The sequence below is a fragment of the Balaenoptera borealis genome (genome assembly GCF_965194805.1).
Source record: "Balaenoptera borealis genome assembly, chromosome: 13".
NCBI classification, from domain to species: Eukaryota; Metazoa; Chordata; class Mammalia; order Artiodactyla; family Balaenopteridae; genus Balaenoptera; species Balaenoptera borealis.
The window spans coordinates 97,816,033-97,831,008 of NC_138870.1; the positions used below are offsets into that span (position 1 = coordinate 97,816,033).

General features: G+C 39.7%; 1 protein-coding gene across 15 annotated transcripts in view; it reads left to right on the forward strand.

The window, feature by feature from the left end:
- The window catches only part of TNRC6B (trinucleotide repeat containing adaptor 6B), a 258,554-nt gene that overhangs the window by 198,602 nt on the left and 44,976 nt on the right, over window positions 1–14,976 (forward strand). For 12 of the 15 annotated variants that reach the window (XR_014233775.1, XR_014233776.1, XM_082352722.1 and 9 more), the window contains 6 exons: window positions 1,517–1,675; window positions 4,562–4,737; window positions 7,006–7,080; window positions 8,650–8,695; window positions 10,356–10,504; window positions 11,580–11,750. Coding sequence is in view for 13 of the 15 variants with exons in the window: in XM_082352722.1 (XP_082208848.1) it covers window positions 1,517–1,675; window positions 4,562–4,737; window positions 7,006–7,080; window positions 8,650–8,695; window positions 10,356–10,504; window positions 11,580–11,750 (776 nt within the window). In the remaining 2 variants the exon portion in view is untranslated. The remainder of the gene's footprint in view (window positions 1–1,516; window positions 1,676–4,561; window positions 4,738–7,005; window positions 7,081–8,649; window positions 8,696–10,355; window positions 10,505–11,579; window positions 11,751–14,976) is intronic. The other 3 variants (XM_082352716.1, XM_082352727.1, XM_082352718.1) reach the window with 3 other exon arrangements.

Sequence of the window (14,976 nt, forward strand, 5' to 3'; positions counted from 1 at the left end):
GGCTGTTGTTAACAGAGACTCTCTTTTTATAAAATGATAGTGATAACAGATGCTGGTGGTACATTTTAATGTTCTTTCTTGGCAAAAGGAAAAAGATGGCATCCCTGGGTTAGTCTCCCCAGTTGTTTTTTTTTTTCGTTTTGGTAATTGTATTGGTCTGCAGAATCCAAAAGATTTATATCTTGCTAAACAAACTGTGCTCTAGATTTAAAAATAAAGAATTAAAATAGGAGCAGAAATAGACCTGACTTCCATTCTGGTTCTGCCTGTGGACACATCCTCTGTGTTTCTCTTGCCCCGGAGACGGGAAGTAGTCTGTGTTGTTCTTGCAGAGACCATCAGAAAATGCTGTAGCAAAGCTGGGATCTGGAAGGTTTCCATCACTTTCCAGATGATTTTTAACAGTTAACCTCTGGAAGTGGAGTACTTCGTTGTGTGGAGATTGTTATCTCATGATAATCAGTTGTCCAGAATTAAACTTTCTTCCCTCCTTATTTGAGTAGGAAACATCATACCTGGTAAATTAAAAATAGTGCTGGTGAAAATTTTTAAAAAGGCAGAGTGGCGGGGGGGTGGGGTGGCCGGGGGATTTTGAACTCTTTTAAAAAAAAAAAAGTAGTGCTGGTAATCATTCTTAGTTTGGCATTGTCAGCTTGAATGTCCTCATATAGTTCAACAAATTAAGAGGATGCACCATTCAAGTGTTCGTTTTTTTAGTTAAAATTATTCATAATATTTAATTTTCCACTTTCCACAGTAAGCTTAGTATTCAGTGAATCCAGTTATGGACACTTAGAAAATGATTACTTTTAATTAGTTCTTTTCTTGAAATATTGAAAAGAATGAGGAAGGAAATGAAGATTGCTCATTAATTCCCTACCTAGAACATGTAAAAATTTTTATTCATATAGTAAAAACCTTCAAACTGTACAGAAAAGCAAAAGGTAATAAGTAAAAGAATCTTAGCCCCTAGGGTCTCTCCCTGCAGGTCTTAGAATTTTGTGTGCCATTCAAAAATTCCGTTCATACCTATAGCAAAATATATCTATCCTTTAAAATTTTTACACGGAAGGGATTGTACTATATACACTGTTCTTCACCTTGCTTTTTTCATTATTCTTAAAAACTTTCCACGTTAGCATGTACATTTCTGTCTTTTAATTGCTTCGTGTATAGTATTCATTTGATGGGCAACTCACGATTGGTCTGACTGGTCCCTTTTTGGTAGATATTTAGGTTGCTTCCCAATGTTATCTGACAGTGATGCAGTGGGCATTGTTGTACATGTAATTTCATCTACTTTTACAAGTATATCTGTGGTATAATTTCCTGGCAGTGGAATTACTGGGCAAAAAGTTAAAGTGACAATGCCAAGTGCCCTCCATGAAGGTGGTACCTATTTATTTTTCCACCAACAGAATTCAGGAGTGCCTGTTCCTCCTACCTTCACCCCCAGTGGATACTATGGTGTTCATTGAACAAATCATTCTTAGAGATACATGTCCTTTCTTTACAGTCTGGAGCAAAAGCACACCACCTGCTCCAGATAATGGTACTTCAGCTTGGGGTGAGCCAAATGAAAGCAGTCCTGGGTGGGGTGAAATGGATGACACAGGAGCATCGACCACAGGCTGGGGGACCACACCCTCCAGTGCTCCAAATGCCATGAAACCTAGTAAGTATACGGCATTATTTTTGAGGGAGTCTCTATTATAACTTTGGGGGTCACACATTTTGGCGAGGGCTGTTGTTAAACTGTTGTTTCAGTGAGATTCAGGACCTTGAACCTTTAATAAATGGTTAGCAGCAAATGCTGGGGACTTGGCATATGTAAAAATGCTTACAGTGAGCTAAAAGTCATAAGTTAGTTTTGTTGATTTCGTTTTAACTTAGGTTTAGTGTCTGGCCAGAATAGACATTTTCATGTGGTGCTTTTTTTTTGCTCAGTAACTTAAATATTGCTCATTAGATCTATTTTGCATTTCTACTCTCATGTTGGTATAATTTTTTTTTAAACTCCTGGCTTTTAACGTGGAACAAGGTCTCTGCTGCCCAGTGACTTCATCCTTCCGTTCCTTCCTTTCCCCTTTCTTTGTCTCTCTTCTCATACATCCACCCATGTAAGGACATTTAAGGTTTCTTGAACCCAACAAAGATTTCTTCATTTGAATTTTTAAACAAAGCACGTCACACTTACTCATGATCATTGAAAATCTAAGCTATACTAGATCCAGCTGGCAATGTGTAGTCACAGTAATTTGCAAACTTTGTAAATGGATGCTGCGGAACGTCCCATTGGATGGTGCTCAATTGAAAAATTCAGTCTCAAGTATCTGTTTTCACTTGTTTATAGTTTTCTTAAAAAGTACTCCAACATCACTTTTCTACCATATTGCAGACTTAAGGAATTGTCTTTTGATTAAAAAATGTGGTCAGACTGAATACTCAAAATTTGAACAAGAATAAAAACATTCTACTGCCAAGTTTATTTTATGATATGTATGATTCTTACCATGCCACAGGAAGGAATATCATCTTAGCTGTCTGTGTTCTAGAAACTCACTCTTGTTCCTATGTACCTTGACTGCATTTTAAAAATTACGAATCTCCTTCCCCTCATAGAAATAGCTTTATAAAGAATTTGATTTCGTCTTGATTTTCATTGTAAAATTGGTTGTATCATCATGGGAAATACCATCCTGTAGACTTGGAATAGATCCAAAATGCTGTTGGAAGGCATTAACCAGACCCTTGGCACAAGGAGGTACTTTAGCAGTACTTTCAGGATTTTTATGTGTCTTTCTCAACTTCAGGATCATCTTTTGTCCATCACAAAAGACTCACTTTTCTCCAGATTTTAAATAGTCTTCTACTCTTCAAGATCATCTATATCTGCAGTTAAAGCTGTAGTTATATTTACTCCTTCTCTGGGTAATTTCAGTGTGTAATAGAGGAAGGGGCTAGATCATCACAGCCTACCAAATTGATGCTGATAGTTAACCTGTGATCTTGTCTAGACTGCAGCTACCTTATATCTGGTGTGGGTTCTGTGACTAAAATTCAGAGCTTTTTTATCTTTCTACAAGAAGTCGTTTGTTAAAAGTTCAGCTCCTTTCTCTAGAAGAAGGGTTACGTGGATGTCTTCCTTCTTTAAAGGGGTCAGTATGTCACTTATGTTGGGTCTTTAATTCCTGTTGCTTGTCAGGGGATGTATAAAGCCTGTGTTTACAATAATAGTGGGTAACCTCCTATGCAGAAGAAATGGTCCTGGTTATCAATGGCATTTCCAGCAGCGGAGAGAACCGCCCCCAAGCCCTGCCTCTTGCTGCCCAGTCACAGAGCCCCTGCAAGGGGGGCTCAGTGAACCCCATGGAGGTTCCATCAGGTTCCCCTGGGCGTTGCTGGGAGATGATGCCACAGTCTGAGGAAATCAACTGCCTTGCACCCTGTGTACTTGATGGGTGCCTGCATGGCATCATAGGCCTGGTCCTAGGGCATGGCAGCAGTCATTCAAGGAAAGGCCTGGAAGAGACACCTTTCTGGCTCTAGACTCTTCACATGAAGATATCTAAATCAAATAACTACCCCTTTGTAAAGGTCCTGTCATTTGGTAAATTGAAGGTGTGGATGGAGCTTCTAGGCAGGATAGTGTTATTTCCCTTCTTCCATCATTGTATAGAGTATCATTACCACAAAGTGTATCTGTCAGTTCCATACAGTATTTTAAGAAGGAGATTAAGGATTTATCCCAATCTCCAAATTAAAGATCTTTGTTTAAAGGGGGATGTTGGTGAAATTTGACTCTGGATACTGATGACGTCCTACTTCGTCGAATATTAGAGCCCTGATTTCCCTCTGTCTTTGTTCTGTTTTCCTCGTTCCCTGTCTACCACATTTCCTCCGTCTGTCTTTTAAAAGCCATTGCTTATACATTGTCTTTGCCTAGGATCTTTTTAGTACCTAATCCATTTCAAGTGTGTAAATCCAATAACTTTCAAATTTTCATGGCTATATGTGAATTTCTCTTCTTTCACCATAATTTTGATATTCAAAATCTAATACAGTTTTCTTTTTTCATCCATTTTGCGTGTTCTTTTCTTCACCCCAAGCAAGGTAGACAGTTGTTCTTTGCCATACCGCATATTTGTAAAGTCCATTATAAAGTTCACCACATACTTTTAGGAGGGTAAAACTAAAGAATGCAGTAAAACATCCTTATTAAGAGTAACAGATTTCTCTAAATTGAGATGTGAAATTTCTTATAAGTAACGACAGGTTCTTTTCAATTGGGGGAGTTCTGTCAACTTTGTATAAAGGGGAAAAAATCATTGAACCAGAGGCCAGGAAATCTTGATTTGTGGTTTATTAACTTACTCTGTATCGTTGACCCTTTTTGGGTTTCCATTTCTCCTCTCAAAAGTTCGAATGATATTCGCCTTGCCGTACAGGTAGACTAGACAAAATTACAAATACACTAAAATGCTGCGTTTACGGGGAATGGTTGTTGCGGTTATTGTTATATATAGCTATTGCGTACAGTTGGTTCGTTCTTCTCTTAAAGATTCCAAATCTATGCAAGACGGCTGGGGGGAGAGTGACGGGCCCGTGACAGGAACTCGCCATCCCAGCTGGGAAGAGGAGGAGGATGGAGGAGTCTGGAACACCGCCGGCTCTCAGGGAAGTGCTTCCTCCCACAGTTCGGCAAGCTGGGGACAAGGAGGAAAGAAGCAGATGAAGGTAGCCCGCTTTAGAAATGCCTGGGCTTGCTTATTCGTTCTTAGAGGGCAGAACTGAGAATGTTTTCATGGGCGAAGCCAGGCAGCCGGAGTCCCTGAGGTCCTCAGTGAGGGGGAAGGTATTTTCTTCAGAATAAGTAGCTACTTCCTCTTTACCCCTCATCTTCCTTCCCCGTGACCTTGAAATCTCAAACAACAAAACTCTTGCTGTGGGTAAGATGGAATTTTCAAAGAAACGAAATTTTCCTCACTTTGGCTTCCATATTAGAATAATTCTTTGGAAGCTGTCAAGGCACACCTTATAAATGTTTTACGCTTTCGCGTTCTAAAGCCAAGTCAGTCCTTAGAGTAAATCCCCAGGAATATGTAAAAGAGAAACCACAGTAATATGGTTTCTCCAACAGCAATCATCGCAACTCATTTTTATCTCATTCGGGAAACTCCAAGGCCCAGGACCCTTTTCTCAACAAAATGAGGTGCCAGTGCGTAACCCTGCGTTAGCAACTAGATGATTTATCTACATCCTGTGCCAGTTGTGTTCTACACTTGTTACTTTCTGTATCTTAGAACAACTTAGTTTCTCCTTTGATTTGCATAATTTGATGAGGACTTTGGTTTTCAATCTAGAACCTGAACGACTCTCAGTAGAAGCCCTCTTTTTTCATTCCAGCCTCTCATTCCACAGATACATTGAGAGACATAGGAAGTGGGCAGCCATGTATTTAATTTGAGGATGGGAGCCTTGCTGCCCTAAGTAACGCTTCACAACTAAAAGTCCTGGTTTTCAAATACCGGGTGCCATTTTAGAAGGTCTTCAGTGGCCAGGGGCTGTACCTTCATCCCCTTTGCCTATGGGATTCTGTTCTGAATACGATTACTCTCTTTTAGGCCTGAGAATACAGATTGTTTCTGTTAGAGACGTTTTGTTTAAGCAGTCATTTACAGTTTTCCCTCTTAAAGGACTTGTATTACTCCAGTCACAAAAGAAATTATTCAGTAAACTTGCCAGCATTTTTAGTACATTCGTGTTGTCTAGTCTGCTGTGGCTTTCTTTTTGTTATTTACAAATTAACAATAAGACCAAATTACAAGACAATTCAGGAGACTGTTGAGGAAGCAACTGAGTGAAAGGTACTAGCCCACTCAGGGAACCACCAAGATTTAACGAAGTTAATTGGGAATTAAATGTTTCTGCTCCATGACTGATGATTCTGACCTTTCATACTGAGGGCCTCTTTGTGTGTGTGATCAAATACAGCTGACATAAAATTTACCATCTTAACCAATTTTAAGTGTACGGATCAGTCGCATTAAGTACATTCACACTGTTGTGCTGTCATCACTAACATCTGTCCACAAAGTAACTACCACTTCTCTCCTCCAGTGAGGGTTTTTTTGACCCTCAAACTAAGTACCTTAACACTTGCAAGAATAATAAAATTGATCTGACCAATACCATCAGAACACAAATAGAATTTTTACCTGGAGAATGCACACGTGCACAAAGCCCCATCACCTCCTGCCCCCACAAGGTCCCTGCCACAGTTCCACTCACCTTCTACGTAGAAATAAAAGTGGAACTGATGGCTGGTGCCTTGTTCAGTGGAGAAACTAGTTTGTCCCATTAAGAAACAAGCAGAAACCTACATCCGCCACCTTTGCACTTAAAACTAACTGCCCTCATATAGTAACAGCTATGCGGTAAGCTTGGTGATAGTGTCTTCTGCTAGGCTTCTTTCCCATTGGGGATCCACATCCTTTACACTGTGAAACAAGCAGATGAAAGTGCTACATGGATGAGTTCCTCATTGTATCCACACAGAGAATAATGACCAGTTTAAATGGGCTCCTTTCCAAATAACATGCACTAGCATCAAACTCTTTTTCTTCACTCCTAATACAAACCGGCTTGGGTTACAAGGAGATACTACGAGAGAAAATACTAGCATGCAAACATTATGTTTTAGAAAATCTGATATTGACCTTCTGTTTATAGGGTAAAAACACTAGCTGACCATATATTTTTCCAGTTACTTCTAATTCAATGCAACGAATAAAGTAAGAATGAAAACACAGATATAATAACTAAGGCATAGTACTTTTTTAGACTAACAGATAACATATCAAAATAACTATAGTTAAAGAGGAATAGTTAGGGTTCAAAAAGGTAAACTCTTGGTTTTGCATTTTCAGTCAGTACTTATGCAACTCAGAAAGTTGAAATAAAATAAATTACTTGATTCTGAGGTCACGTGTTTCATTTCTCTAGTGCTCACTAAAAGGAGGAAACAGTGATTCATGGATGAATCCCCTTGCCAAACAGCTTTCAAATATGGGATTGCTGGTAAGTTTTACTTTTTCGTATGTGTAATGTCTCCCAACTTTTACATTTAGTACAGATTTTAAGACCACTGCCACATACAGTGCAAAATTACAGATTTAGAAACTGGTTAAGCAGTGTTCCTGATTTGGATTAGGCAGTATTTGTTCTCTATGCTTTTTTTTCTTAATGAAACACTCCAGTATTTAAAGGGTACAGCTTTTAAATTTTTAGTCCTTGTATCCTTTTCCTTAGGCAGTTAGGGAAGAAAGAGCCAAGTACTTAAAATTTATATAATTTTTGCTGACTGCTGTACCAGTTTTAATATTATAATTTTTAAAAAGACAGCAACTGCAGAATAACCAGGGAAACTATTTGTGATTAATTATATAGGCAGTTCTTGTAGAATTTTTAATTTTTTGATCTCTTGGGAACATTATGGGGACACCCTGTCCCCGGTTGCCAAAAGACAAATGACTTGGCTGCACATTTCGAGATTTGATGACTTGACAAGTCACAAGAAGAAGTTGTCATCATTTGGCTGCCACTCTTGGAATTTGATCCTGAGCCGACTGGAACTTGAGCACAGGGGTTTAATTCTCCAAGCAGCTGTTTAGCTGTTCCTCTGCCCATAGATTTACTGAAGCTAATTTGATGTGAAAATCGAATTTAGGAATACAGACACCAACAGCAATCAAAATTAGTCAGATTTTTGTTTTTAGTATTTATTTCTTTATTTGGCTGCAACAGGTCTTAGTTGCGGCTTGCGGAATTTTTAGTTGCAGCATGCGGGCTCTTAGTTGCGGCATGCAGTATCTAGTTCCCTGACCAGGGATCGAACCCGGGTCCCCTGCATTGGGGGCGCAGAGTCGTAACCACTGGACCGCCTGGGAAGTCCCAAAATTAGTCATTAAAAATGTTACTGGGACTTCCCTGGTGGGGAAGGGGAGTGGTTAAGATCTGCTGCCAACGCTGGGCACACGGGTTTGAGCCTTGGTCTGGGTGCCGCGGAGCAACTAAACCCGTGCGCCATAACTACTGAGCCTGTGCTCTAGGGCCCATGAGCCACAACTACTGAAACCCATGTGCCTAGAGCTAGTGCTCCGCAACAAGAGAAGCCACCGCAATGAGAAGCCCACGCACCGCAACGAAGAGTAGCCCCCGCTCGCCATAACTAGAGAAAGCCCGCGTGCAGCAACAAAGACCCAGTGCAGCCAAATATAAATAAATAAATAAATATATATATATATATATATATATATATATATTTTTTTTTTTTTTTTTTTTTTTTTTTTTTAAGTTATAAAAATGTTACTGTCTTGGGACTTCCCGGGCGGTCCAGTGATTAGGACTTTGCGTTTCCACTGCAGGGGGCGCAGGTTCAATCCCCGGTCAGGGAACTAAGATCCCTCATGCCGCGCAGCCAAAAAAAAAGTTATTGTCTTCATTCCAGTTTAAGGTTCATTTCCAAGGATGTTGTATAGTCCTAGTAGTAAAGTAAGGTTTGGCTCACACATGAATAATGCCGTTTCTCCTCTGATTCAGACGTTTAATTCAAGCCTTTAATCTTCCTTCACTGTTCTTTATTTTCAGAGTCAAACTGAAGATAATCCAAGTAGCAAAATGGATTTGTCTGTAGGTGTGTATCCCTGCACTAATACGAATGGAATATGTTGTTGTTCATGACACCCTGTTGGGATCCCCTGCTCACTTTGAGTTGGGATGGGTGCAGGTCCTAGACACATATTCCACACTCGCTCTGGGGAAGGTACCGTGCTTGACGTAAATGAGTAGTGTGTGCTACATATAAAAACTTGAGACTTGGAGGCCACTGGGCAGCTGGGGAGACTGTGTGTTCCACATAAAGGAGTCAACCTTTGCTCGGCTGTTGGCACTTGTTGTCGTGGACGAGTTCAGGCTCAGCTTTGCCAGGTCCTCCAGTGTTTTCAAGAGAGGCCAGAAATTCAGATATGCATTGACATCCTGATTTTTTTTTTTTTAACATCTTTATTGGAGTATAATTGCTTTACAACGGTGTGTTAGTTTCTGCTGTATAACAAAGTGAATCAGCTATACATATACATATATCCCCATATCGCCTCCCTCTTGCGTCTCCCTCCCACCCTCCCTATCCCACCCTCCCTATCCCACCCTCCCCATCCCACCCCTCTAGGTGGTCACAAAGCACCGAGCTGATCTCCCTGCGCTATGCGGCTGCTTCCCACTAGCTATCTGTTTTACATTTGGTAGTGTATATATGTCCATGCCACTCTCTCACTTCGTCCCAGCTTACCCCTCCCCCTCCCCGTGTCCTCAAGTCCATTCTCTACATCTGCATCTTTATTCCTGTCCTGGACATCCTGATTTTTAAATAGTGGAAGCTAATCCAGATTTTTTTAAATGCTGTGCGTGGCCAAATAAAATATGTCTGTGGCCCTGCCAGAGTCAGCCCTCAGGTGGCCAGGTCTGTCTGCACTGGGATGTCCCATTATTGACCAACCCCCCCCCCCGCCCCCGCCACCCCGCAAGTAGAGCAGATGCAGCATCAGCCCTTCATCTGTGGGACCTTCACAGTGATGCTGTCGCTCACCTGAAGGAACTTGAAAAGAATCAAACCGGGAAGAAAAGGAAACAGTCCTAGGAGATAAGGGAAATAACCTCTGATCTGTGATACTCTTAAATACGAGAACAGCTAAAAAATGAGCTTCATGTCACTGTACAATAGCAAATTTATAGACATGTGAAAGAAAGTGGGAATAGCCATTGCACCTGGGAAATTACATTGTACCAGTAACATGGCACACCGTCTCCTGCGTTCAGCATGAAGTTCTAAACGTTAGGGCAACAACCGTGCCTCTTTGCTCTTTTTATTCCTAATGTGTTTCACAACCCCAACTGTTTGTCTAGCAGATGCTAAAATATTAACAAGAGACACATCCTCTCACCGAGGACATATGAATATATGAGCAAGATATATTCATCAAACATATCAATACCCAGTCTAAGAATTAGATTAGTTAGAGATTTTTTACTAGGTTAGCCCTCAGGCTCTCTTTCAGTCTTCCATAGAAAACAGGCTACAGCTACTATATGTTGTGGAGTTTGGGGGGGATTATTTGGTTTGGTTTTGTTTTTAAGGCATCCATGTGTGTTCCAGGAAGGACCACCAGCAGCCTGAACCAGTAAAAAGCTCTTCTGGTCTTACACCTGCACTCAGGGAGCATAGTGGGACAAGTCACTCTTGGTCATGAGGGAGACATTGATTGCTAACATCCTCACTCCTTCTGTGTTATTTTCAGGGAGCCTTCCAGATAAAAAATTTGATGTGGACAAGCGAGCAATGAATCTCGGGGATTTTAATGATATCATGAGGAAGGATCGATCTGGGTTCCGTCCACCTAATTCCAAAGACATGGGAACCACAGATAGTGGGCCTTATTTTGAGAAGGTGAGTTGAATCCTTGGTTTAAGATAATAATTCATGAGAACCACTTTGGTTCCCACTTGTCTTTTGATAATTAATTCCAGAAGGAAGCATAGAATTACTGAACTGAATGAGCGAGCAAAGCACAAACATCACCTGCTTTTGAATGGTGACATGAAAATAGTTGTTGTTGGCAGGTGATTAGGCAGCAGCTAGAACCATCTGTCTTTAGAATGTGAGTATTGTGAACAAGGTCTAAGTTTTGGGGAATTTATGAAGTTTGGAGGGGGGAACTGATCTATTTATAGTGGGGGAAATGCACACTCAAAACACGTAGAAGAAATCCTAGAGGCAAATTTATTCTGAATTCTTTTTTCTGCTGTTGTGCAATTTACAAAAATAAATTTTTGGATCTTGTGCAAATACTCTGTGTCTCCTAAGGCCTTGCCTTCTAGCTTTGTCAAGATGATCCAAAACTTTCTCCTTTGCTATTTCTAAGAGAGCTCTTTTGTCTTCTTTCTCCATTTCCATAATGATCTGTTTTTAGTTATGATGGTATGTTTTTCAAATTCTCAACTACCTGCTTTAAACAAGTCATTTATACCTATCTGTTGGGATTTTTAACATTTCTAATGGAGGAGATGATTCCTTGATTCAGAATACCAATTTGCAGTGTTCCTGGTCTTCAGAAGGCAGTTAAAACCAAAGTTTTTAGATCTGGCACTTTTCTGACGCCACAGTGCTGATGCAGACAGCAGCATGTTCGCAAGAAGATTGCTCTGGCTTCTGTTTCAGCAGCCACGTAGCTAGAGTAATCAGTACTAGACGCATGAAAATGAAGTGTCTGGCAATTTTTATCTTAGTGCGATGGACAGAATGTGTTACTAACTTAGAGGATAAGAATCTATAGGAAAGAGGATGACAGATGGTGTCTGTTGGGCAAAGTATCATGACTATTATCAGATCCAAATTCTATCCTCGTTTACTGCTAATACACTCTAACCTTGTTTATTCCTGGTGTTTCTCTTTTCCCTTCTTGCATTCTGTTGCTTCACTAACCAACACTCATTGTGATTGGCTAACTACTACTACTTTTCAGCTGACTTTGCCTTTCTCCAATCAAGATGGGTGCCTTGGGGATGAGGCTCCCTGCTCTCCCTTCTCCCCTTCTCCCAGCTACAAGCTGTCTCCCTCTGGTTCCACACTACCCAACGTCAGCCTTGGAGCAATCGGCACAGGGCTCAACCCCCAAAACTTCGCTGCTAGACAAGTAAGGAGGCCTCTCAAATTTATAACTGCTTGGCTGTGGCCTCGCCTTGGCCCTGGTCTGCAGTTTATTGCATCATTTGTCTGTCTTGGGAAATTTGTTGATTACTGAATGCACAGAATGATACTAAGTATAGGCTTTAGCTCTTTCAGCCCATAGAACCCATCTCTCTTCATGTTTCTCAACATGGATTTTATTTTAAATATGTTTCTTTTGTCTTCCCATTTTTAGTCATAAGTTTACGTTTAATAGTTAACTAATGACTGGCTTAGGAAAATGTTAAAGAAGCTTACAGGTACCTTCTATCATCTAATTTAGCAACATATTTGCCATTTTTGAACGTTTGATTGAATGGCAAGACTACTTTTGAGGTCTTTTCAATCTAATAAAATTGCTAATTAGAAAACAGCAGCAAAACTAGTAAGATTAAATATTGGAGGGTTACAGCATCTTAAAAATCCAGTGTCTTTAAGTATCATATTATCCAGAGAAAGGTAACTTACATGTTAGATAATGAAGCTTTAAGAAGACCGATGTTGCCCAGTGTTTGGTTCAGCCTGGAGCAGTGCCTTTCCTGGGGTTGGATCTGTCCGTCCTCCAAGGAAGGGCTGTGCAGCAGAGACAGGACTGGCAGGGCTGTCGTGATAATGCCGCCTCGCCTCTGCAGGTCCAAGCGGACAGAGCAGGCCTCTGTCTGTCACCTTGCAGGAGCTCTGTTGTAGTTTTTGTGGAGAAAACCAGGAATTTGGAGACAATTCCTTTGTGACAGTGGCTCCAGTGATACTTTCCTAACCTTAGTTCCATGACTACTTACTTGTTCTTCTGACTTTCATCTCTGAATGTCACAGAAGGACATTTAATTATTAGTTGCGTCCATTCTGTTTGCACGTGATGACTTTCACATAGAAATGAAAGGATGGTATGAAACACCTCTTACGCTATAGTCCTCAAGTCTCATATAGATCGTTCATATGCTTTCTAATTGTTGCCTTAGCACATTTAAAAAATGGATTATATTATATCCATATGTTCAGATTGGTTAACTCTGGATTGAGAGTTATAGGTAGTTTTTTGTTTTCTTCCTTGATATTTCACTCTTTTTCCTAATGTTTCCACAGAGGACATGGTTGTGTATTACTTATATAAACAGAGAAGAAACAATTATATCCATTTTGGTGGGGAGGAGGGCTCTTTTGGTTTGAGATATATAAAATATAAGATAGTCTTAATACTCTTGGTTAATGGTGATTATAAGTATGCTCCCAGGATCACCTGATTATCAGATGCTTTTAGTACATAAACTTTAGTATAAGTGACCAGCCAAACTAGCTGTGCACTGGACTCTGAAAAAAGGTCATTCCTCTTCATTTTTTTGATCTGTGGATTGCTACAAAGTCCATTGTGAACCAAGTTGATTATACATGTTCTATTCAAATGTGGTTATGGTTTTTTCACACTATTTTCATGCAGTTAACATACTTCATAATTTCAAAATAAAATTTGAGGTTTTTTTCCAAATTATAGAAGATTTCAATTAGCTTGATAACCTTGTTTTTAATTTATATACCTTTCTAAGTTAAACATTGTAGTTGAGGCAAATATCACCAATAATTATTAGGCTCAGGTCATCATTAAAGCCTCACATACAACAGTGAAGCTTTAGAAATAGCCAGATAAGCCACCATTAATATATATATATATATATATATATATATACGCTTTTGATGCTGGTTTTCCTAATCTCTAAATATAGTTTTAAAAAAAAGACTGGATTTGTATGATTACCATTAAATACATTACTGTGCAAAATAGCTACTTCTGAGCCAAGAAGATGACCAACTTGTGATGCCAAGGTTCCATATTAAAAAATAGAGAAGGTGAGAGGAATTCCCTGGTTGGCCTAGTGTTTAGAATTCTGGGCTTTCACTGCCATGGCCCGGGTTCCGTCCCTGGTCGGGGAACTGAGATCTCACCAGGCACATGCCATGGCCAAAAAATTAAAAAGTGAGATTTAACAGTAAATAATGAATAAAAATTATCTAAAAATGGTTTTATTTTTTTTTAAAAGGTATTTTTTGATAAACTTTTGTTGACTTACCTTTGTTATTATCTGTATCAGATATATCAAAAGTGTTTGGTATGGCTTTAGAGACACTTGATAATGAAAACCTAAAACCTTTGGTGGGAGTGGGATGGACTCTTTCTCCTAGGAATAGGAAAGGAGGACTTGATTTTACAAAAAGCAAAAAAGGCAAATTCTTTGTAATACCTCTTACCAGAAAGAGAGGTTGAAATTTAAAATGACCCGTACCAGAGCAGTTTGGAGCCCTACAAAACATAGGTCTGGCAAGGACTCTAGCTGTCAGAAACCCCACCATCCAAGACCATCCATGAATAATTAACATCTAATAACAAGGTCATTACTTTGATAGTAAAGTGTGAGAACGATCTTAGTGGAATAGTCTTAGCAAAATAAATGTTTCCTATTTTCCTGGGAAGGATTAGTAGCTAAGCTCCAGACTACCAGGATCTCAGAAAAGTTAGAACTGAGCCATTTCACCTCAGAATGACAAGTTTGATTAGTAAGACAGGAGAGGCAGAGATATTAGAGTTTCTAGAACTAAAGGTCTTTTCATGTTTAAACAGTCCTTTGGGAGATTTAAAATTCATGGTGGATCTTTGATTTTCTTTTATGAGATGTACACAGATTTTAATTGCCATTTCTACTTTATATTCATAATCATTTTTATTTTCAATACTTTTAAGTTCATTAATTCCCCTGAAGCAGTCCCTTAATCTGTTTTGAATCATTAAGCCATCAAAATATCTTTGTTGCTCTAGAACTTAAGGACAAAATTCTTCTTTAAAATTGCCTTAATCCCCACGATTCCAGGGATAAGATGATGGTGGTGACCTCAGCTCAGAGTGCACAGACTTGGTATAAGCAGTGGTGTAGCTGTCTTCACTGACGGTGTCCAGTGGGACGTTTGTTTTCAAGTGTATGAAATTAGTGAGTCATGGATGTTTGCAAATGATGTGCTCATCCTACAGACCAGGGCTTAACTGAGTTCCTGGGAATACAAAGAGGGAAATATTAAGCTGGTGGTGGAAAGACAGGATGCAAAATAACTATAATATGATTTGATGATGGATCCTATCAAAGAGTTTTCAAGTGTTTTGAGAATGTAGAGGTGGGCTCAGTGAATCTGAATGTGCAATGAGGAAGGTT